This window comes from Aulonocara stuartgranti, assembly GCF_965226115.1.
Source record: "Aulonocara stuartgranti genome assembly, chromosome: 6".
In the NCBI taxonomy this organism is placed as follows: Eukaryota; Metazoa; Chordata; class Actinopteri; order Cichliformes; family Cichlidae; genus Aulonocara; species Aulonocara stuartgranti.
In genome coordinates, this window is record NC_138944.1 from 5,704,943 (window position 1) to 5,729,639 (window position 24,697).

A 24,697-nucleotide genomic window follows, 5' to 3' on the forward strand; every position below is an offset into this window, starting at 1 on the left:
ACTCCAGCGTTTTTTTCCCATTCTTCTTTAAGGAACTAAGTGCAGTTTAGTCGTTGTCAACAGGGTGAGGTAGAAGACGGGTCGAAATAAGTTGGTACGTGGAACTGAATACACACACATTACTGTGCGTGAATCTTTGGAGCCCGTTTGGAAGTTTTGCTTTTTTCGTGTGTGTCCAGGCGAACATGGAGACTCCCACAAACGGTAAGCTATCATTACGAAACACATTTTTCCAGTTTGGTGAAATAAGCTCGTCTAAAAACAGACTTGGGAACAAATTCGGGATTCAGTTTTAAACAGGAAAACTATTCTTTTCCGTCCACTCATTGTTTATGGTTTGATATTAAGTCATGTTTGGGCTAATGGCAGTGAAAATAAGTGTAAGTTAATGCTGTCGTGTTTCACTGGTCCGTGTAAGATCATAATTAATATTATGACCACGTTAGTACCCATATTAGTCCATATAGCACCTCCCAGTATCATCCTCATGCTAACTCCTACTGTCAAAGCCTATATTTTGCCATATGGTTATATTCCATCCACAAATGGCTACCAGCTAAACGCTGAGCTACGAAGAACACACTCCCTTTATATTTTAGGTCTCTGTGTTTATATTTTTTACAGCCATAATTATCTTTGGCCCTTTAATTCTTGTGTTTCTCAGAAGCCCCATGAGCACCATGGACATGTGATACTTGACTCTGCTCTAGGCAGATGCAAGTCCCAGGCTGGATTGAATGGCACTGAGGATACAAGGTAAGCACTTAGCCAGTAAATTTGGACTGATTATTGATCGGTTTCCTGAGCTACAAATGACCTCAGTGGGGCCAAAGTCTAGATGGAAAGAGGAAAGCTTAAGAGAGAGTGCGTGTGGAGGATAGGAAGGACAAACATAGCTCTGAGTGGTGAAGAACTGAGTAGTACTACAGAACAGCTGGCATTCACAGAATAGGGATCAGATAAAACCTCTGAGTTAGAAGCAGGCCTCAGGTATTGGTGACCTGAAGATAAAGTGGAAACGTGTGTTTGTCTTACCACATAGGATTAAAGTGCCGGGATTCCCAGCTTTGTCATTCACAAAACTGAACATGTTGTCACAAAACCAGATGATTGGTAGCACCGTGGTCCTTAAAAGCCTTGCACAAGCATGGAGTCTTATATTCAAACATACAAATAAAAGAGATGAGCCCAAGGCTCCCTTCTGAAGCTCTGACTTTAAATTTACATTTCAGCAAATGCTTTTAAACGCAGATAGTTAAAGTTGAGTTTTACCATTTTTCTTGGGTTTTATTTTGTTTGGTTTGATTTATTTATTTATTTATTTTTGTTTTGCACATACTGACTTAAGGTTATATTTAAAAATAATTTCTTAGACTTGCAGTGCATCTTTTCTTCTCATTTAACTGGTTTACTCATCACCATAGACACTACAGTGGGGCAAAAAAGTATTTAGTCAGCCACTGATTGTGCAAGTTCCCCCACCTAAAATGATGACAGAGGTCAGTAATTTGCACCAGAGGTACACTTCAACTGTGAGAGACAGAATGTGAAAAAAAAAATCCATGAATCCACATGGTAGGATTTGTAAAGAATTTATTCGTAAATTAGGGTGGAAAATAAGTATTTGGTCACCTCAAACAAGGAAAATCTCTGGCTCTCACAGACCTGTAACGTCTTCTGTAAGAAGCTTTTCTGTCCCCCACCCGTTACCTGTATGAATGGCACCTGTTTGAACTCATCATCTGTATAAAAGACACCTGTCCACAGCCTCAAACAGTCAGACTCCAAACTCTGCCATGGCCAAGACCAAAGAGCTTTCGAAGGACACCAGGAAAAGTATTGTAGACCTGGACCAGACTGGGAAGAGTGAATCTACAATAGGCAAGCAGCTTGGTGTGAAAAAATCAACTGTGGGAGCAATCATCAGAAAATGGAAGACATACAAGACCACTGATAATCTCCCTCGATCTGGGGCTCCACGCGAGATCTCATCCCGTGGGGTCAAAATGATCATGAGAACGGTGAGCAAAGATCCCAGAACCACACGGGGGGACCTGGTGAATGACCTGCAGAGAGCTGGGACCAAAGTAACAAAGGTCACCATCAGTAACACACTACAACGGCAGGGAATCAAATCCCGCAGTGCCAGACGTGTTCCGCTGCTGAAGCCAGTGCATGTCCAGGCCCGTCTGAAGTTTGCCAGAGAGCACATGGATGATACAGCAGAGGATTGGGAGAATGTCATGTGGTCAGATGAAACCAAAGTAGAACTTTTTGGTATAAACTCAACTCGTCGTGTTTGGAGGAAGAAGAATACTGAGTTGCATCCCAAGAACACCATACCTACTGTGAAGCATGGGGGTGGAAACATCATGCTATGGGGCTGTTTTTCTGCCAAGGGGACAGGACGACTGATCCGTGTTAAGGACAGAATGAATGGGGCCATGTATCGTGAGATTTTGAGCCAAAACCTCCTTCCATCAGTGAGAACTTTGAAGATGAAATGAGGCTGGGTCTTCCAACATGACAATGATCCAAAACACACCGCCCGGGCAACAAAGGAGTGGCTCCGTAAGAAGCATTTGAAAGTCCTGGAGTGGCCTAGCCAGTCTCCAGACCTCAACCCCATAGAAAATCTGTGGCGGGAGTTGGAAGTCCGTGTTGCTCGGCGACAGCCCCAAAACATCACTGCTCTCGGGAAGATCTGCATGGAGGAATGGGCCAAAATACCAGCTACTGTGTGTGCAAACCTGGTAAAGACCTATAGTAAACGTTTGACCTCTGTTATTGCCAACAAAGGTTATGTTACAAAGTATTGAGTTGTATTTTTGTTATTGACCAAATACTTATTTTCCACCCTGATTTACGAATAAATTCTTTACAAATCCTACCATGTGGATTCATGGATTTTTTTTTTTCACATTCTGTCTCTCACAGTTGAAGTGTACCTCTGGTGCAAATTACTGACCTCTGTCATCATTTTAGGTGGGGGAACTTGCACAATCGGTGGCTGACTAAATACTTTTTTGCCCCACTGTATATAAAAACGTATGTAGCTCATCGTTATGTCACTCCTTGGTTAGCCTCAATATGACCATTTTCTTGCCTTGATTTTAGCGTTTTGACAAGGCGAGGTGGCTCAGGTTCAGAAACTGAGTGATACCACAGTAACTTCCCAGTCACATGGTAAAGTAGACAAAAAGGCTGTAAACTTCTGTTCAAATTAACTACTTTATGCAACCTGAAGAGTGCAAAAATGCATTGACTTCACTTTTTAGACAAGAAACTTACTTCCATCTTTTGTATAAAGTCTATGCTCCTCTCAGTGGTCTCTATAGGTTATATTGAACAATACTACTTTTGTCAAGTAGCCATTGCTTATACTAAAAGAAACACTAGTGCTGCATAGTGTTATAAGGAATAAGAATTCACTTGTTGTCATCCAAACCGCTTCATGGAGCTTATTGTTTTGGTGCTCAAGAAGCTTCAAGTCATGTAGTCATTATTTTTAGATGACTAAAGCTGCTGCTTCGTGAAATTCTATTCAAAGCAATACCCACAGGCTGTGGTAAAAGCCCGCACACCAGAACACGTTTCTTTTCCTTTAAACACATGTTCAGTTTCAGGTTTAATGCAAGTAATCCAATAATGCTATCTTCTTTAGGCTTCCACTTCTTTAAACTTGCATTGTTCTCTTTTGCAGGTTGTTCCTTAACTGCCACATTGTCTCATAGTAGATCTTAAATAAAGCGTAGCAGTTAGCTGTGTTGTTGAGCCAGTTATTCACGGTAATTCACAGAGGAATTTGACTTTAAGATTTGCATGAGGCTGTTCTAAAAGAGCTCGAGTAATGCAGCCAGACTCCTGCTGACTTCAGTTAAGCCTGTTTCAAGGTGGCAAAAAAAGTGAACGTTATGGTCTCTCTTCCTGGTCGGGTATTTAGGCATTTATGCAAATCAGTTAACTCTGTAGTCGTAATGTTTATGTTGATTTTTGTGGTCATGTTATAATGTTCATATGTCTGTATAAGAAAGTGAACCCATTCTAGATGTAGCTAAAGAATAAGATAGATGTAAAACATTTTGGTTTTAACACACGAAAAGTTTGGTCTGATGTAGGCTGTCATTCTCAGAAATTTTTTTTTATTGTATTTGTTTCTGGTAAGGATATATGTAACGGATATGGTCGTGTCTGAATCAGAATTAATATAGGGTTTTTTTTTTTCTGATTAAATTAATTTCAGTTAATTTTCAAAATTGGTATTTCTCATTTCATTTTAGTTTTTTTATTAGAAAATTTTATGTAATTGAAGCTTTTTTTTATTTTATTGGTAGTTGGTATGGGATGTACTTGTATGATTTAAGAAGAATTTCAGAATGTAAGTATTATAAAGTATTTTGTCAAGGCAGTCAGTTAGGTCATTCATGCTTATGTTCTCAATAAATATGTGCATCAAAGCCTCTTAATGCTTTATGTAAAAGATTAAAACTAAAGACATTTTTTCTTTATTTTCATTCATTTTGTGACTACAGATTAATTGTTTGGTTACTTTTCATCTCTCTAAACTCTATTTTTTGTTTCTTTTCACTCTGCCTTTTAGTTTTAGTTTAGTTTTAGCTAAATTTAATAACTCAAAAAGTTTATTCGGTTCATCTGAACGTAGCGTTTCCTGTGGGGGAAACATCTGGCTACTCGTCCAAGTGACTTCTTCAATAAATCACTTGGATGAGTGAATTACTGAATAAGTAATAACGGTGGCCTGAATAGCAGACATGTCGAACGTAAACCTGAGAGAAGCATCCAGAGCCACAACCTGTGGCGTTTTGTTTTTTGTTTGTTTTTGAAGCCTACATGGTATGAAGTAAGGTACTTTGTATCCTAAGCCTGATTTGGCATATGTCAGCAAACACATTAAAAGCCGCTCAGACCTCGGCGGCACAGACAGCACCTGTAGGAAGAATTCATGCTGAAAGTGCTGAAACTAAAGGACAGGATGTGGTTGAAAGGATGCAGAGAGAAAGGTGTCATTTTGGCAACCAAAGGAGAAGTAAAAGCTGCCGTAACACCTGTGAGCGACAGAACGAGGCTTAGGGTTTGAGTGTGTCTGCAGCATATCTAAATGATTTGGATCACGTTTTCATTTCCTGTCTCAGAAAGCATGTCACAAATAAAACTGCCGAATGAAAGCCGTTCAAAATGGAAGCCTTTTCCACATGTATGCCCAAACAGAATTCTGTACCGACTGGTAAAACACACACCAACTAGTTTGTGTTGTGGATGTTTTACTTTCCGAGCCAAACATGTTCTGATGCTGTTGTAATGCAGTAGAACAGGTAGTGGCTGTGTGTCTTTATCACCTCCTTAGTGTTGCTCCTCTAATAGAGTTTGACTTATTCATTTTTCACTGTGAGACAAAGAGCATGTGCTGCTCATATGTACCTGCACCCTGGTGACTCGACACCTGTTCATAGCTTTGAGACACTTTCTTGTCTTCCAGGTTCTCAGCAGACCAAATCTATTTTTCGATCATCAGGAATATTTGTTTTTTTATTTTTCTTACATCAGATTTTTCTTCAGCTGAGATGTAGACACACTTAGTTTTATTAAAAAAAAAAAAAATTTAAAAGGAAAAAAGAAGCAGACACTCTCTGAATGAAATGAAATAAAGTTTTAGGAAGAAAAAAAGTTTTTTTGGCAGAAAGGTAAGCAAACCTTATCATTTTTTGTTTTGGTTTTCTGTGTTTGGCTTGTGATTGATTTTTCTTCATACATGTTTATGTCCTGGCCCTCACCAGAATTAAAAATAATTTATGTATCATACACAAAATAACTACCCCGATGTGCTCCAAGACAGCTGCCAAGTGGCAGGAAGTTTATTGGTGGCATTTGTACCTACAAAGCCTTGAAGACAGATGATTGGGAGTTAATATGACAAAATTATTGACATGAAATTATTGTACTTAGGCTATGTGGGGCAGTTTTACACAGGGTACACTCTCTCATTGTGATTTACAGCTTGCTCAGTTAAACAATGAGTGAGTGAAGGCCTCTGTTAAAGGAAACCAGTGTTTCTCCATGAACCGTGGCCCAGATTTGTAATAGTTTGTAATCTTTACAACAATGTAAAAGGCAATAAGCCGAGCCCATTGTCACATGTGAGTGTGCTGTTACAGGCAACTTATTTTTTTTTTCTGTTATCAGATCAATTTCCAAGGCTTTGTTGAGCTTAAAGAATTCCAGATAGGGGTGTGATTTGTTGATTTTTATACAAGTCCATTGAGACTTCAGTAGATAAGAGTGATCAGTAGTTTCCATGGCAGGGCAACCATACTGTATGACAGAGTATTAGGGCCACATTAACATAAACATTAAGTTGATTATTTTGGGAATAAAGTCAAAACTTTGAGATTCAAAGTTAAAGAAAAGTCAAAATATTATTCTGGGGAAAAAAGGTTGAAATGGGGAGCGTGGAGATTACCGTTGTTGTTTCAAGACAAACTGCCACATTTGCAATACCCCCTGCAAAATGCCTTGTTTTGACGAGTTAGTGAAAGTTTTTTTTTTATTTTTTTATTTATTTTTTGTTGTTTGTTTTTTGACCAGACTCGGCTTTCTGCATCATGTGTTCAACATCCACATACTCATCACCACAATGAATTAGAATTACAAATTTAATCTCAAAATTTTGACTTGATTTTTGAAGTGATCGATAATAGTTTTTTCTTAACGTAGCCCTAATACTTTACAAAAAAAAAGATAAACTAGCTCTTTCCTGTAGTAAAGCCAGGAACCTTTTGTAAGCTCCGTCATCTTTGATGCAGGTGCCAGCAGACGCCTTAAACAGGTGCCGCTCCCTTACTGGAATAATGGCCATTACTGGGACATCAGGAGAATGTGTCACACTATCAGCCATCTGTGATTTCAGGCTCTGCCTCACTTGTGCTCTGCTTGCACAGTACTGAACACTCAGTTCACTGTTGCCATCATAATAATCACCTCTGTTACCAGAGGAGAGAGACACGGGCAAGGTAGGGGGCGGGGAGGTGTTTAAATATAGCTTTTCTAAAAATATTTCTCTCTTGGAACTGAGGCAAATTCACAAAGCCGCAGGCAACAGATTGTATGAAAGCAAAAATCAGAGAGATTTCTGAGAATCTGTGAATTTATTTACAGTTTTAATGTCAGCCCAGAGGAGCAGCACAGCTTCATAAGATTAAAGCCACTCCTTTGCAGTTTCAAGCAGTCATTTGCTATTTCAGTCTCCAATGAGCTTCTCTCACAGTTTCACAATGTGGTCTTTTGTCATCACAGTTTGGCTGGGACCTGCTTTGCCTAATTCCTATTGCTTTGAACAGCACTGAAAAATATACGATTACAGCATTCCCGGCTTTTGCTAAAGTTTTTATTTCTGTTCACTGTGCAAGTGGGCAACAATTAAAGTGTCTGCTCAGAGGGAAAATGTTCTTCTTTTTTACCACATTATTTTACATTTTCTATTAATTGCATCAAATGTTGGAAATCATTTAAAATCATCAGTGTTTTATTGATTAAATGTGCAGCTGTGCAATCTGTAATACTTGTGAAGTGGCTTCTCAGCAACGTTTGATGTCTCACGTGGGCCTCAGAAGCTCACTGTTATGGAACTGCATTGAGTAGCATGAAATGTAATTACTGCAGACAGATTAGCTGCCTTTTACAGTTGTGGTGGATGGAATCAGAAGCAGGAAAAACCCACAGTCCCAGTTTACAGATGGGGGGGGGACTCCTCAGGGATGCTTTTTAAGCTTTAAAATAATCTTAAACTCTGAGAAATGATCAGTTTTTCAGTCATAATTTGACAAAATTTATTAAAATATTATGTTGACATTTGACAAGAGTTTGTGCTGAATCCTGAGGAGACCTATGCCATTATTACTTAATCAGTTTTCTCAGAAACTAAGCACTAGGTCAGGGCCTTATGAAAAGAGTCCTTTGCCTTAATGGCATTTGCACAAAACATGATGTGGTTTTCTTCTTCAGCAATAAAACGGTAATCCTCCTACTCTAATAAGTGTCTCGCTTTTTACAGGAAGAACTGCCTGTGTGACTCGCTGCTTCAGGGCTATTGCTTAGTAGCTAAAAAAGGTTAAGAGCAGCAAAAGCTTTAAAACTACTTAAAGTGCTGTAGGTCACAAATGTTGTTTAGTTTATTCTGAAAGAATAAAAGGTGACATGTCTCCTGGGAGTTGGGGCTGTAGCTGAACGAGTCTCTGTGACTGGAGCAGAGAGGCGGATCTGTTACCGTTTTGTCACCGCTGCTGCCAAGAAGCTCATTCAAAAAATAATGAGGGCTTGTTGATGAGCTTAAGCAGTTAAGTGAGGAGTGCATTATTTAGCAGGAACAACTGGCAGGGTTTGAAATGCATAGGAGCAAGTATAAATTGGATTTGAAGTGCTTTGTTTGTGAATCATGAGAATAGTGATTTGTCTGGGTAGATGTGGTTGTGTAACGCCGGGGTCACTGTGCTCTGAAAACCTGCTGTTGGCCTTGTTCTTTGCCTTTCTCTCTGTTTGTTGCTGAAAACAGGCTTTTTTTTCTTTCTTTTTTTTAACTTCCTAGTCTCGATAGACGGAACGTCACATGCTCTTCATGAGTCTTCGTGCTCTTTCACTCTATTGATCCATAACACCAAACTATTGCGTGCCAACTGTCATAAAAATGCCTGCATATTTGCAAAGAAAGATGGGAAAATGTAAGCTAGTTGTACTTTCTGTAGTTATAAAAGGTTGTTACTCACATATTAAAAGCTTGGCAGTCTTGTGTGCACAGCTTAACTGATATATATTGACGCTATATACTGAAGTTTTATTATACTGTCGTTATAAAGCTTAGACCTTTGGAGCATTTGATTCTACCTGCTTAAAAATATAATCGTAAAACAAACTGTTTAAATGGGACCCTTTTATTAGCCAGTCTAAACCTGACGTCCTGTGGAGCTGGTGTGCAGGATAAGTTAACATTAAATGTGCACTGCTTAGCAATACTGCCTCAGAAAAAAAGGTTTAGGCTTCAAACATTGTTCTTCCTGTACATGTGTGGTTTCTACAGATTTGCATGTTGGGTTAATGGTGAAATGACTAAAGCCCTTAATGTGCACACAAATTCTGTGTGAATGGGTCACTTAGAGGTGCTATGTAAATTCCCAAGTGTCTGATGGAATATATAAATAACCAAATTAAAACTGTAGTTAATATACTTTTAATTTGGGGATCAGAAACTTGCCTCTTCAGTTTCATCATGCATTATGATTGCACACTGCATGAGTAGTAATCACAACCACAGTCATACTAACCTTTATAGTGTTTATGGTATATATTTTCAAAGCATGGCACTTACTCTCTGATAAAGTGGCATCAGAAACTTTGCACCTGGAAGGAGTTTAGCAGAGGGTGAAATCAGATATAATTTATGGACGTCATATTTCACACACTACTGATTTCTCGGTTTTAATCAGGGCCAATGAGTGAGGCTCGTTCACCTTTCCGACTGTAGCATTAGAATTTAAAGGAGCCTCGCTCATCACCAGTTTTACAGCAGTGACGAGTGAGGCCTGAGCAGAATATGATCACGGTTGGTAGTTTGTGTTTATCCTGACTGTGCAGGATAAAAGAGCACACTGACCTTCAGATATCAATGGCATAATTGTATTTTCTCATTGCTTTATGCTGGTTGTGTGATTTCAGTGGCTTTAGCTGGCCGAGGAGTGCTCGGAGAGGGCTGGTACCTGCAGTGATACCAGTGCCTAACATTTCAGTCCGTGCCTGTCGCACCAGTTCCTCAACATTCTTCAGAACAGTTTCTGTTTTGTTGGGCTGCTATTGTTTGTCTCCAGCACTTGGAATGACTCCATGTTGATGTTTAGAGAAAGATTTTTGCTATTTGTGTTGTTATTCCCATGCCCCACTTTTGTGCTTTGGAAACAAAGATGGCCTCATTTTAGAGAAATAACTTTTGTAAAAGCCCATATTAAACAAGCCAATGTTTTGAAACAAAAAGGTGTTTGTGGAAACCAAGAGCTCAGGCTTTAGAGTGCTCCAAACGCACCATTTTAAAGACTTATTGGTTTGTTTTTACTCTCAAATCTGTATGATGTCAGTGACAGCACATGTCCCTGATTAGTGCATCTCAGGTAGACGTGCACAGAAACCCCACCCACCCACTGTTCGAGATGCTTTGCTGAATAAAGTTGGACTAGTGTCCAGCAGCCTCACCTCTGTCAGTGCGCCCCAGGGCAGGTGTGGCTACAATGTAGCTTGCCATCACCAGTGTGTGAATGTGTGTGTGAATGGGTGAATGACTGAATGTAGTGTAAAGCGTTTTGGGGTCCTTAGGGACTAAGTAAAGCGCTATACAAATGCAGGTTATATTCAAATGCAGGTTATATTCAAATGCAGGCCCTCCTGATCCTCCCACACCAATGTGATAGTATGTGCTTCTGTGAATATTTAGGCGTCCTTTAAGAGTCCGAATTATGTCAATTTTGTCATTGAAAGTTAAACCTAAAGCCCAGTGTGGATACCCATGTAACCTTCAGCTTGTTGACACGACCGCACAGTCACAGATAAGAACAGTCTGTGGTTTCTGCAGCTGTCCTTTTCTGTGTCAGAAATTGAGTAAAATCTCAGCCTATCACTCAAATATTCATACAAAATGAAGAAATGTATTTCTTATACATTACAATCAAGCTGATCATTGGACCCCAACCTCTTTTAAAGCAGTCACTCTAAAAGTGACACTGAACCATGTAACAGGTTTCTTCAACTGAAACATTTTGGATTGTAACGTCGCTGATCACTAATGAGTTTCCAGGACAGAGCGGCGAGGTAGACTTTTTGCCTTTTTCTTTCATCACCTTAAGTTTTAAACTTTTGATATGTCAATGTGGATTTGCTGGGCTACTGTTTTATATATGCTAATGCAATGTTATAAATTTGGCATGTTTTTCTTTTCTCTTGAATTTATAATGATCCTTCAGTATTTGTTACTTGTACTATTTTAACTGGTGTGTGGCTTCTGCTTTTTTTTTTTTTTACCCCTGACCCATAAAAGGTTCACGGAGTGTTGATAACACTCTGCCAAGTGGGCGGGCAGCCTGAAAACCAAGGTTTGTGAATGGGAGAGCTCGAGAATGAAGTGACTTAGGACTTTCAAATCGACGCCATAGCTGCGTCTGCTAAAAATATCAGACTAGTTCAAATCTCAGAGACGTCAAGGTCGGAGGTCAAGTTTCCATAAAATCTTTTGAATGCGATAAAGAAGAAGGAAGTCACTTAGGATTTTGTAATTGAAACCTTTGGTCAGGGATGGGGAACTCCAGGCCTCAAGGGCCAGTGTCCTGCAGGTTTTAGATATCACCCTGGGTCAGCATCGAATGATGAGTCAAATGATTGGTTCATTACCAGGCCTCTGGGGAACTTCAAGACATGTTGAGGAGGTAATTTAGCCATTTACATCAGCTGTGCTGGATCAAGCACACATCTAAAACTTGCAGAACACCAGCCCTTGAGGCCTAGGGGTACCACTTGCTACGACCAGTATTTTTTTTTTTTTTTTTTTTTTTTAGTGCCATCTATGAGTTATATACCATGCCAGATGTGTTGGGGCTGGTATTTGATTCTGTCTGATTTTGTGTTTATTGAAGGCTGATGAAGATTAAACTGATTTTTCTACATATTGGTCTAAGAAACATGAGGTATGATCTTAGCAGAAGACACGGTGCCTCAGTAGTTTTCTATTGTTATACTCACACTGCAATATTCCGAAAGCTTTTGTTTTAACTTGAGCCACATCAGTGCCATACTGCTCTGTTTGATGTGTGCTCTTCTGCTTTGTCTGTGGAAATATGTACAAAATCAGGGCACAAGAATCAGAACCGTAAAGGCAAGTTATTGAGCAGACTTACACCTTCACATATTGCTGTGGTGAGAGAAGGCTTATAGAGGTACAGGGAGCCATTCTCTAGAAATGAGTTGAGTCATTTCTCCCACTTCAACATTAGTTTTTATTATCTGCCACAAAAAATTAGGCATAAAATGTTGTGTGCAGCTATTAGATGTCTGTACCCATTACTTATTGTTTCTGCAATGTTGACATTAGTGTTTATGGGGTGTGACACTTTCCTTAGCCGTGAGTGTCGGCACTGGGAAAGCTATTAACTCTGCAAATAAACAGCTGGATTTAAAGCGGGACTGCTTCTAATCCCTTCCCTGGCAACTTGAAAGTGTTCTGGGATTTCATTATACCTCCTACTGGTGTGTTTTGCCGTTGTAGTTTCATCTCCATCCCTTAGCAAGCGTCATCTTAATGCTGCTGATTATCTGAAACAGTGGAGCATGACATTTGAGATTCTCTGAGGGGGTTGGCTTGTGGTGCTGTTCTGGCAGAGAGCATCAAGCACGGTGACTTGCAAAAATACTCTTGTAGTGAAGTTACTGAGCTGCAATCAGTGGAAATGCTGTTAGCCCAATTTAAGATTATTTTAGGCTCAAATGCTCAGAAAAATCATTTTCGGTCTTGTTTTTTTTCTCATATACCATAGAGGCAATTTACTTAATCAACGTAAATTGAACATTTAATTATAACTCAGTTACAAATTAGTGGTTTTGAGAAAAGTGAACAGGTGACCATGTCTTGGGAAAACATTGTATGAGAAAATGATGTCCATCACGTGCCGGATCATACTGATCATCGGGGGGAAGAAAACATGAGGGTCACGGGTGTTTCCACCGTATTTTGGGTGTCAGGCACATAATTAAAGAAGTGACTGAAAAATGAAAAAAGGGAACTTTAGGTCAAAATTCAAAACCTAGTCACTCATGCACAAGTCATTCCTTGATGGTTTGTTGTTTGCTAAATATTTATTTATTCACACTGGAAAAATAGGGTGAAGGTGACGTTGCAACAAACACAAACACCCTGCAGTGTGTAGAAGTGAGAACAATAATCAGATTTTGTGCAGCACACTAAAGCTACAGAATTCTGTATACTTGTACATTCTACTAGTCAGTTTTATTAATTTATTATTTTTGTGCTGTAATGTTTTAGTGGCTATCTCTCTGTACATGTCATTAAACATTGTTTAGTTTTGTAAGAAGTGTAGAGCTGATCAAGAGACATTGCACACTTGTAGGACTGCCCTAAAGCGTATCCTGCTTTATTGTTCTTGTGGATCCTAATAGTCACTATAATGTAACGTCAGAGTGTTCACAGTAAGACTTAAAACTAGCAGCTGAGATCATAAACTCATAAAGCGAGGTAACAGACACACACACACACACACACAGAGTTAAGGCACTTGAAGACCCGTAAGCCAGTGTTTTCCACTGTGTTGGTATCCACTGTGACCTTTAAACAGTGGGTGTTTGGCATTAAAAAGGTTTTATACTTTCTTTCCTTCTGTTTTGGCTGATCTTTATTTGGAATAATCACACTTCACAAGATTATAATACGTATATATCGGTTGAAATATAATTTTTGTTCCCCGAGTGCCAAGTATGACTTCTTTTGTTCTGGATTCACCTGGGTAATACTTTACGTTGGACAGTCTTTTTCTTTCTGGAAACCCAGAAGTTAGTGTATTAAATTATTAGCTGTAAAATAAATTCTAAAGCTGATAAAACCACAGTCTTGTGAGTATAACAAATTAGCAAATCGAACTGTGAATGTGTTGTAAGAAAGAAGTGAAGTAAGTGACACATGACATGTACCAGGGAGGCGTTTCTCCACTTCCTTACAGTCACATTAGCAGTTCCAGACATGCTGATGAAGCGTGATTTGAAGTTTTTGGTGAGGTCATGTTGGAGGCGGTCCTGTGCTTGGACACACTGAGTCATGCTACTATGATAACTGTCCCCATTAAGAGAACTAAAGTTCCTCAAGCATGATGGCGTATACATAATGTGGAAAGGCATATTCTCGCTTTTATAGCCCTCATGTTGTTACGGCCGAGAGGGCCCAGCTGTGGGTGTGGACTCAAATGCAGACACAGAGGGAGGCAAACGGGCGTGAACACAGTGCTTTATTTACAAGTGTCTAGTGAAATTACACAACAGGAGACTATGAATGCTATGAATTATGAAATGCTATGAACTGTGAACTGTGAGGCCAAACTGTGAACATGAAACTGAGTGCTATGGCTAGGTGCTGGATTTCACGGATGGAAAAAAGGGGCAGCGGCTTGGATGGAGGTACGCAGTCACTATAATGAGAAGAGACAAGTAGTCAGTGGCAGTCCAGTGAATCACAGCTGCAGGATTAGGCTATGGAGGTTAGGGCTTACGCGTTGCAGGTTTAAAGTGTCATGCGAGGAAGGGGTGTCCAGGGGGTTCCGGGTGAGGAGTGTCCAGAGAGGATCCAGAATATGCGTGGAGTGAGGGACTTGGCAGGGAGGCAGGCAGGTGTAGTCCGATGGTGGAGAAGAAGAAACCAGATGACAGAACCAGCGTCCAGGCGGAGATGAGAGTAGTTCGGGAAACGTGACTGCCAGGTGGGTCCTATGACAAAGAAAAACACGGTGAGGGAAAAGCAGTAGTTGAGGGTTCTCACAAGGGGTTCGCAGCCTAGCACTGACATGGGTTAGCAGAAGATCTGGCAGAGGTCTGTTGTGAATGCTGGTCTTATATGCAGGTGACTTGATTGGAACCAGGTGTGGAAGCTGATTGGAGTCTCTGCCTGAAGGTAGAACCCAGCGGAGTGGAAAAACCCCGTGCTCACCCGGGCCATGACACATGTTGGATCATTGATGAATTAGTTATGCCATTTAACCCCAAAAAAGAAGAAGAAAGATTTTATGGCACCAATTTTTTTTTTTTTCATCATGTGACTGCATTTACTGCTTCACTTGGGGACTTCCCACATTTATTATTTTGACATTGTGAAAGTTCTGGTTGTGAACTTTCATTGAACTCAGTGGTCAGAAGTCAGGTAGTCTGATAGCAGCCCTCAGAGTTTTAACTGCGCTTGTTTATATTCCCTTATAAAATATATTCATTCACCATAATTTCACTTTCTTCATCTTATTGTCCACACTGTATCATTTAGGTCTGCCTGACACATCACCTATTCAGGTGTCTTTATTTCCCTCAGTTCACCAGTCAGTTTAATGTTAGTTCATGATAGAATAAACACAGCAGTTATTCACATCTTTTTGTCCATTTTCACAAAAACTGTATAAAAACAGTAGTTGTTTATACACTTTTTAATGGTTAACTGATTTGTGATAATAGTTTCTGATGAATCTTAAATAATGCATTAAAGGAATTATGCTTACTATTGTAGAGTGTAGGCTTATCTTTATTAAGCTCCTTGTTGCAGCATCCAAATAAATAAGAAAAATGACACTAATAGTTAAGATTATGACAAGGATTATAAACTACAGTCAGTTGCCTCTCAGTATTATAGTCAGTACTGTGTGACATTTTTACATAAATAAGGATACAAATCTTATTTTTATTGTATGTATTTTTGTGTCTGTTTTCATGTTAGCGTGGTTTATTTTACTTTATTGGTACAGATTTTTGTATGGTATCATATGAATGAAGCTACAGCACAGGAACTAAGGTGACGTCATTTTTCTCCAGTTCATTTTAACAACACTAAACAAGCAATGCTATGAATAGCCATTCAGTGCATGCAATAGCTCTGTGGAGCTTTTCTCCTTGCCAGTGTATGCTTGCTTTACAAAGAAGTGAACTGTGAACATGTCCTTAATGAGTGCAAAACATGAGGGTTAATGAGGCTGGCTTGCTTCACTGATTAGCTTTATCAGCATCAGTGGCATTATTCATTCTTCTCTGTCCACCAAGTCTGGACATTGGCTCAAGGAAAAACTCTGGAGACGCAAGACAAACAGGAATCTCCATGGTTTGTGTGTACAGATACAGCCTCTGATGGACAGGCCAATCATAAATATGTAAATATACAGCACATGCCCACTTTTTTTTTTTTTTTTTTTTTTGAGCTGTTTGTTTGTTGCATTTCCATAGTGCTCGATTAGGAGATAGAACCAGCTTTCAAATCTGACCCAAACAAGTACATAGTTACCCACTATCAATAATCCTAATGTGTTGCTGGCAAAAACTTCCAGGTCCTTAGAGTCTTGTATGGTAAAATGAAATTCATGTCCAGCTGGCAGTCCACTGAAATGGCCTCATTGTGTTGCTGCTGACTGAAGGCTGTCTAACTGGGGGCAGAGGTGGCTGGCAGACTGCCTGACTGGGTAACAAGCTCACTCGTGACCCATGTGACAATGAGTGGTCAAGTTGAGTCTGTAAATGAGTGAGCCAACATTCATTCCACCTCTGTCATCCAGACAAAGCACAAGGACGCCAGTGCCAAATGTCAACAGGATATTACCATAATTCTGTTTTGACTACCAGAGGATGTAAGCAAAGAGCCAGCAGTTAGACTGACAACTTTTAATCATTAGTTACAGTGTTAGTAATTGCAAATTGTGTGTCAGTGTTGTCATTTGACTTTTATCATAAGCCACATACAAAGTGTTGAATAGCAACAAGGAAGTGTGTTGGTAATAAAAATTAAAAAAAAAAGCATCTCTACAGTGGATTCTTTTTACTGTAACAACCTTGTTTTATGTTACACTAGGCCTAAATCCATAAGTTCTGACATATGGAAACCTGAAAATTGATCCATGACAAATACAGTTAAACTGGTAATTTCCCTTGGTAGGCTATTTGGTAGCAAGGCAATACAATGCTGCAGTTGCATATACTTATTTGTTTTTGTTCAGTTTATTCCGATCATGTATTCGGAAGGTCATTTTAGGAAAAAAAAAGAAATTCTATATAAAATCCAGCAAAGTAAGCTCCAATATCGTTTCACTTATTCTTATTCGGTTACATATCAAAACACTGTTTCAACACCAGCTGTCCTTTGATGAACACGACCCTCCTCCACTGAGTTTCCACCTTCTTTGAGAGCTTTTGACCATATGCCACATTGCAGCATCTTGGGTTCAAGTCTGATCCACTGCCCTTTGCTATGTGTCTTCCCCTTCTCTCCCCACTTTCCTGTCTATTTTCACTGCTCTCTCTGTCCAGTACAGGCAAAACTGCGAGGATCTCAGGGCTGAATTGGTGGTAGTGGTAATTTGGTCATCCAGATATGAAGTCTCGGTATAGACCCTTGTTTCATTTACTCTCATAAATTAGCCATTTTGACTCCTCTGCCTTCAAACGAGCTTTCTTCTTATTGGTTAGCCCTTACAAACGGAGGGTTAGAACAGTCGATGGGTGGAGACCAAACCTGTAAGTCTACAAAAGTCAAATTCGGGATATTAGGGATAGGATATCATGCAGGTTTAAAAGTAGGGAAGAAAAGACTTTGAAGCATAAACCTTTTGTCCAAAAGGATTACTTGTACATACCCTGACTTCAGTATTTGAAACTGTTTGATATGAGCAACCACCAATACAATGGTACATATGAAAATAAGAAAAAGCCAAATAGGGTCAATTTGAAGTCCTGTGTTATGGCTCTCTTCCACAGCATGCCTTTTATTCTGTCTTCCTTCTCTCTCCCAACCGGTCACAGCAGATGGCCCCGCCCCTCCCTGAGCCTGGTTCGGCCGGAGGTTTCGTCCTGTTAAAAGGGAGTTTCTCCTTCCCACTGTCGCCTAAGTGCTTGCTCATAGGGGATCATTTGATTGTTAGGTTTTTCTCTGCATGTATTATTGTAGTGTCTACCTTACAATATAAAGTGCCTTGAGGCGACTGTTGTTGTGATTTGGCGCTGCATTAATAAAATTGAATATTTCATTAAAAATGTCAGTCATGTTACATATAGTTTGGAAAAGCTTCTTCAGTCTATCAGACTTTGGCAGTGATTACTTCTAAGGATGCTCCTTGATTTTTGCTGAGTCATTTGCTAAGTATTTGAAAGAAGTGTTAGTGGTAGCAGGTAATGCGTCAGACGTCGGGTTCTAATCCCTAAATGTGTTTTGGTGGTAATTTAAGATGCCTGATTGCCTCTTAAGTCTGACATAACAAAACTGATTGAGCCGTAAAAAACCTTTTCTTTCTTTCCTTTTTCTTTGAGCACCCACACAGTAATAGATATAGACGCACATTTTCTATATCTATGCTTCCGATGCTGATCGCAAGAAGCTTGATCAGGACTGACTGGTTGTTCACATAGTCTCCCGGCTCTTAGTCCCCATCTGTGCTGGTGTTCAGACTGCTCAGTGGGATTTGCTGATGCACTGACAAGGAAGTGCTCCCTTACTGACTTCCTACTGTGGAATAATACCCCCTATGTTTGTGCATGTCCTTTTAAATAGCTTTTGCATGGATTTGAAGATTTGTATTGTCATATTGCATATCTTTAAAATGGTCATCTCATGCAGACAGCTCTGACTGTAAGCATGGATTCTCCACCCACCCACTTTTTAAGCCTTCTGTTTTTGAGTTTAAGTGTCAATCAAATTAAAGAAGCTGTGCTTAAAGAAAGAAGAGCTAAAACAGCTTGATACTTAATGAGCGTTTGTATCAAGACAGTCTTTGCTGATTTATCTGTTTAATGGACTGACCGTTCCTGCTGTAGTGTAGTGAAATCTCTCTACCTTCTTTTCAGTGGGAGTATTGAGATGACCAGCCGGCATCCTGGCCATGGAGAGAGTACTCACTCCACGGATAAACAGCCACCTGCCTTCACACCCAGGCTCCATGTCCAGCGGCCTCTGTCAAAGGAGAACATTGCCATCCACTTCTCAGCCCTTGGGAAGGAGGAAGAGGAGGAGGAAGAAGAGCTATACTGTACAACTGTCTCCACTCCCTCAGCTGCCATGTATGACTCAGATATCGTGACAGCCTTAGAAGCAAGTGAGGAGATGTTTGATGGGGTGCCATCAGGCTCTGCAGCTGGAGCTGGTGTTATTCCTGAAACATCCAGACTTTCTTCCCCTTCAAGACATCACACTATCAATTCTACCACTCAGACTCTGTCCTCAGCCTCAACTTCAAACTCCTCTCCTACAAAATCTTTGAGCTTTCCCTCCAGTGACAAACCTTTTCTAAGCCTAGCGAAGTCCATCTCCTCTGATGCCGAGTCACGTGATGGGGTTTCCTCTATTCCCGCACCATCACTAAGGCACACGCATCTCATGAAGACTCTCGTTAAATCTTTGTCTTCAGACACATCCCAGGATTTGTCCTCTTCGTCAGCATCCTACCGTCTTCCAGAATCCCGCCTTAACCTGCAACTCTTTAAGCAATTTGCTCAGTCCCGGTTATCATCTGCTGCCATGTCATCAGCTAGTGATTCTAAAACTGCCCCCTCCTCACCGTTGACATCACCAGATAACCGCAGCTTCTTCAAAGTCTCAGAAGTGGAGGCACGAATCGAAGACACCAAGCGTCGTCTATCGGAGGCAATTTCTGAACCGCTTCAGCTGTTGAGTAAGATCATGGATGAAAAGAGTGGCAACTTAGTTGGAAGCAGCATTTACCGGCCCAAGGTACTTTCTGCCAGTGCCACAGAACTGTCAAGTCTTGGTTCTATCAATAGTCCAATGGAGACTAACAATAATTACTGCATTAAGGAGGAAGAAGGAACTGAATGGGAGGGTGAAAGCCCGAGCAGACAGGCCTCTGCTTCAGCAGAATCCCCGCTGAGCACTGCCTTTGCCACTAAAAGTCCCAGCAAATCATCTTTGCTTTACATGTCTGCTCTAGCAAAGCAGGCAGAAGAGGACTATTGCATTCTGTCCAATGAGGAATTTGAGACTTTTACAGACACAGAAGGTGAAAGTGTTGATAAAACTGATAATACTGGAACCGGTAGTCTAACTAAAGTGCCACTAAGTGGTAGTACTGAACCCTGCAGCGAGGATGAATCTGAATATATTGAGCCCCTACCTAGTGTTCCATACTATACTCTCATCATCCTTACTCTACTCCTCTATGGGTGTTTTATATTGCCTCTGCCTAGTTATATTGGAGGAGTGCTGCTTGGGATTGAGCTGGGATTCCTTTTAGCCATTGGTTTTGTGTGGCTGGCAGGACCAAAACGTTCTGGAGGGAACAACATGGGACCTAGACGGCATGGAAAGCTGCTCAATGTGACCAAGTTGGACATTAAGGAACCAGATATCTACAAGGTCAGTGAAATGCTTTTAACAGAGAGGAGCCAACATGGCTTGTTTCAGACAAACTTCAAATCACATAATCTACATTTATCAACACATTTTCTTTCCTTCAGGAAAGATTTGTACATAGTTACAACAGCTGTGCGATTTAAAATCTTTTTTTTCTTCTCAACAACAAAGCAAAAAAGCAGCAAATAAACGTAGAGAAGGATCCTAGGAGAACTATATCCAGATCAATTTAAAAGCCTTTGAATACAACAAGCCTTTTGTACTTTCAGTTGGTGGTTAGAACACATGGTTCATGGAGATACTTGGGTGACCTTTTCAATCACTGTAGAAATATGTTACATAAGTGTAGAGTTTACTCCATTTTCCAGGTACAGTGATTGATTTTGTCTCTGTGTTTGTGGCTCTTCCAAAAAGGTTTTTCTTGTTTGAATTCTGGAAAGAATATACAGTGTGTGAGGATAGCAATAGCTTTTCTAGTAAAACTATTTTGCAACACATTCCTTAAACATAATCAACTCCACGTAAAATCAGTATATCTTTGCAGGGTTGGATGAATGAGATACAGAACTACGACCCAGAGACGTATCATGCCACACTGACGCAGTCCGTCTTTGTCCGATTGGAGGGATCCATCATTCGACTGTCTAAACCCAACCACAACATCGCCCGCCGTGCCTCGCACAATGAACCAAAACCTGATGTTAACTACATCAGTCAGAAGATTTATGATCTTACATACAGCAAAGTAAGTAGTTACATGCATACATTAGAACAGAATTTATACATTCTTCCAGCTTAACTTTTTTTTTAATGTATCATAAGTCTTTTATAAATTTTGAAATTGTTACCAAAAGAAATTTAAAGAAGTTAAACTTTTCAGTTTGGCTATTATCTTTTTTTGTTAACCAAACTCTTCCCTCAGGTGTATCTCGTGCCTCAGGGTCTCGCCAGGAAGCGAGTCTGGAACAAAAAATACCCTATCTGCATTGAACTTGGCAGGCAGGATGACTTCATGTCAAAGGCAGAAGGTGAAAGAATGGAGGCCAGTGAGGGCACACGGGAGCGAGGAGAGGGAACGGGGGCATTCCAAGAGCGGAGATCATCATCATCATCTTCTTCTTCCATTCTGACACTCTACCTATTTGGAAGGACTGGCAGGGATAAGGAGGAGTGGTTCCAGCGGTTTCTGTCAGCCTCTAAGCTAAAGGTGGGCTTGAAGAAAAGTTCCAGTGTTGTAGGACTTAAGAAGGGTGAGTAAGGGCTAAAAGGGCCAGAAGTCATTTATTCTTACAATATAGTTATGCTCTTATAGCAGGAATTCATCAACTCTTTGTTACTTTTGCTGTGACCCACAGCTTTGAGCTGTCACAGTCGCAACAGCAGCCGCAGCAGTCTGGATGAAGCCCTGACATCTCAGACCAAGTCAAAAGACTCATCAGTCTCTTCCACAACAGTGGGCAGTGCCAAAACCAAGCCTCTGCTGGACTACAGTGTCTACATGGGTTCCTTAATGCCTAAAGAGTCTGCAGTCAGCCCTACAGCTGCCAGCCCTGTTCTTCAGAGTCCACAGAGCAGCCCTGGAGCTGATAAGAAGGTAGCACATACTCATTTCACATTCATACTCGTAACACATTTCTCTCTAATTTCCTTTTTGAGGTGTTGTCTCATTTGCGGTGTAACCTCGTTGGACTAAACAGTGACTATACGCAATAAAAAGATCATTCTGTGACATATAATAATACATTTTACATTTGCACATATCCTTGCAACATTGTACCCATAGGAATTCCCCTTTGAGATCAATAAAGTTATTTGTATTCCTAATAAGAGGGGCACAATATGTTGTGTTGTTTGGGGATTGGGTGATATTTTGGAATCCCTTTTGGGATAAAAGGTTTATGTGGTGTTTACAGTAACTCATCTGCTCTGTCTTTAAGCTTCAGAGCACCACATCGGCTCAGGTGCAGCCCGACGGAGAAGAGGACGATTCTGTTGCCTGGGTGAATGCCACTGTAGGCCGGCTCTTCTGGGACTTCCTGACTGAGCCCTATTGGATTGAACAGGTCTCCAAGAAGATTCAGATGAAGCTCAGCAAAATACGGGTGTGTGGAACAAAGCACATAACCTTTTCCCTTTAGGACCGAGACAGGCATACAAGAGAAAAAGGAGTCATGATCAGCTTCCTGTTGATAACAGGTGTCTGGCCACACACAGAGAAGAGACAAACAAACTCTAAATGTCAGTGTGTGTGTGTGTGTGTGTGTGTGTGTGTGTGTGTGTGATGCAGTGCAGAAGCTCCATACCGGGTTTACAAGGAGAGGGAGAGAGAAAGAGGCACTGCATCATTTATTCTATCCCTTAACCAGCATTTTGCACATGTAGACTTTATTGGGCAGGCCTCCTCGGTATATTTTGCGAGTCATGTTTTTGTTTTGTATTTTTTTTTTTTTTTCAAACCCTCCCCGCCTCCAAACATCCATCCACTCATATTTTGAAAGTTCAATTGTTGTTTACCGGCTAGCGTCTTCCGTGAACTAGACGCCCACTCTAACCACAACTTGCAGCTGCACCATGCAGCAAACTGGCTTGTGTGAATATGTCGAAATCAAAACAGAAGTTGGAGACCCCCTCCCAGCCGTCTCGATCCTGACCCCCCTCTACAGCGCCACATGCAGTTTAGTGCAGTAGAAGAAGCTGCTCGGCCAAATTACCATCAGGGTGTATACCTCACCCCTGACGTCGTTGCCCACCTCTCAATTTTAAATACACTTAGTCATTGAGGGCTAGCAGGAGGGACTATGCGCTTACCTGCTGCTCCTTGGCAGGTAGCTCCATGCCCTCCTGGGTTTTAATTGCACCTTAGAACACATATGCATCAACACTACAATGAGCGGGTGGAGGGAGGTTTGGAGTCTTCTCCCACCCCCATTCTCTGCGGCCTGCTGGAGCGGGAGGGCTAGTAGGAGGAGTTGGCCGTCCGACTGCGGTCTGGGGTGTGGGGCCTCCCTGCTGCTGCGGAGTCGGGGTGGTCTGCCTCTCCCCACCGCAGGGAAAAGGGTAACACCACCTGGGTCTGGGTGCAATTCCCCCCTCCAGGGGCAAGGGTACCTAGACCCGGTTTGTAGAGTACGCTTGGGGAGTGTGATTGTGTGTACAGCGTCTCTTTATGTCTGTCTCCACGTTGGTTGAGTGTGGAGTGAGTGCATATGAGAGCATGAGGGTGGGAATGGATGTTTGTGTCTGTGTGTGCCTGTATGTCTGTGTCTATATGTCAGGTTGGGTGTCAGACGCCACCTCTCTGGGGACACCTCAGGCCCTCCAAGGTTTGGAGGCCTATCTCCACCCACCACCACTTCCCCTGCCGGTGGCGGACTCCCTCAGGTGTCGGTGTGTTGGTGGTTCTTTGTATCTGGGGGTGGGCGTCCGGGTACACACCGGCTCACTCCTTGGCGGCCGCTTGTCGGGGCCTGGGGCCTGGGGCTCGCTCGGGCCCCTTTGGAGGTGGGGTGCCCCCGGCCTCTCGGCCTGGGGCTCGGTCACTCAGGCGCAGCTGGGGGCCGGCGGAGCTCACGGGCGCGTCACTGCAACTCCCCCTGACTTCTGCTCCGCGGCTGCTGGGCGAGCCCTCATCTGGGACTCTCCTCAGCTCTTACTGGGACAGTGGCGCGGCTGCCCCTCTGTTGGTCTTCCATGGTCTCTTGTGTTCTGGGGGCCTCTGGATGTCTGGAGTTTTGATCTCCTCCATACCCACTTCACACCCTGGAGGACGGGGCTGTGGCCCCCCCACACTCCCTAGCAGATCATTACATGGAGAAACCTTTGGAATGCAAGCATGCTGATCCACACAGGTATGCACACATGGGTATTCACAGACGCGGACTAAAGCTTTCTTGGCTGCTGCCTCAAAGCACACTGTGCGCTGTCTATCTTGCGTGCTGCACAATATCGTTTATTATTTAGTAAATATTGATATCTATGACTAGCTAGTTTATTGTGATGGTGCTTTGTTTTCTCTATTATTATGTTGCTCTTTGTTGTTTGCTGTCTCCTCTGTTTGTTTTTTTTGTTTGTTTTTTTTTTTTCTCCATACAGGTGACCCAGGAGTTCTTTTTTTTTTTCTCTCTCTTCCCCCCCCTTCTCACCGTCTCTTCTCCCCTTTGGTTTTCTTTCTTTCTCTCCCCCTCTTTCTCTCATTCATTCCCCCTGTCCTATTTATTAAAAAAAAAAAAAAAATGACAAAGGATGAACTGAAGCTCTGCCATCACGTAATGTCGCATACTGCTGTTTCTGATGTCATTTAGAAAAAAAAAAATGAAAGTTCAATTGTTGTTTACCGGCTAGCGTCTTCCGTGAACTAGACGCCCACTCTAACCACAACTTGCAGCTGCACCATGCAGCAAACTGGCTTGTGTGAATATGTCGAAATCAAAACAGAAGTTGGAGACCCCCTCCCAGCCGTCTCGATCCTGACCCCCCTCTACAGCGCCACATGCAGTTTAGTGCAGTAGAAGAAGCTGCTCGGCCCCTCAGTTTCACTCTAATCCTGTC

General features: G+C 41.5%; 1 protein-coding gene and 1 long non-coding RNA gene across 3 annotated transcripts in view; one reads left to right on the plus strand and one right to left on the minus strand.

Moving 5' to 3' along the window:
- The first annotated feature begins 35 nt into the window (after positions 1-35).
- Positions 36-24,697, plus strand: part of LOC309708455 (testis-expressed protein 2-like) — a 34,927-nt gene continuing 10,265 nt past the window's right edge. The window contains exons 1-7 of one of the 2 annotated variants that reach the window (XM_082536520.1): positions 36-204; positions 665-756; positions 18,628-20,152; positions 20,694-20,894; positions 21,072-21,399; positions 21,505-21,743; positions 22,087-22,251. In XM_082536520.1, coding sequence (XP_082392646.1) covers positions 18,641-20,152; positions 20,694-20,894; positions 21,072-21,399; positions 21,505-21,743; positions 22,087-22,251 — 2,445 coding nt within the window. In that variant the 5' untranslated portion in view covers positions 36-204; positions 665-756; positions 18,628-18,640. The remainder of the gene's footprint in view (positions 205-664; positions 757-18,627; positions 20,153-20,693; positions 20,895-21,071; positions 21,400-21,504; positions 21,744-22,086; positions 22,252-24,697) is intronic. The other variant, XM_082536519.1, reaches the window with a different exon arrangement.
- LOC309707938 lies at positions 14,004-14,750 on the minus strand. Its single transcript, XR_014277128.1, has 3 exons — positions 14,610-14,750; positions 14,319-14,532; positions 14,004-14,237 (listed from the first exon to the last, which is right to left on the minus strand). It is a non-coding gene; the product is annotated as an uncharacterized lncRNA (long non-coding RNA).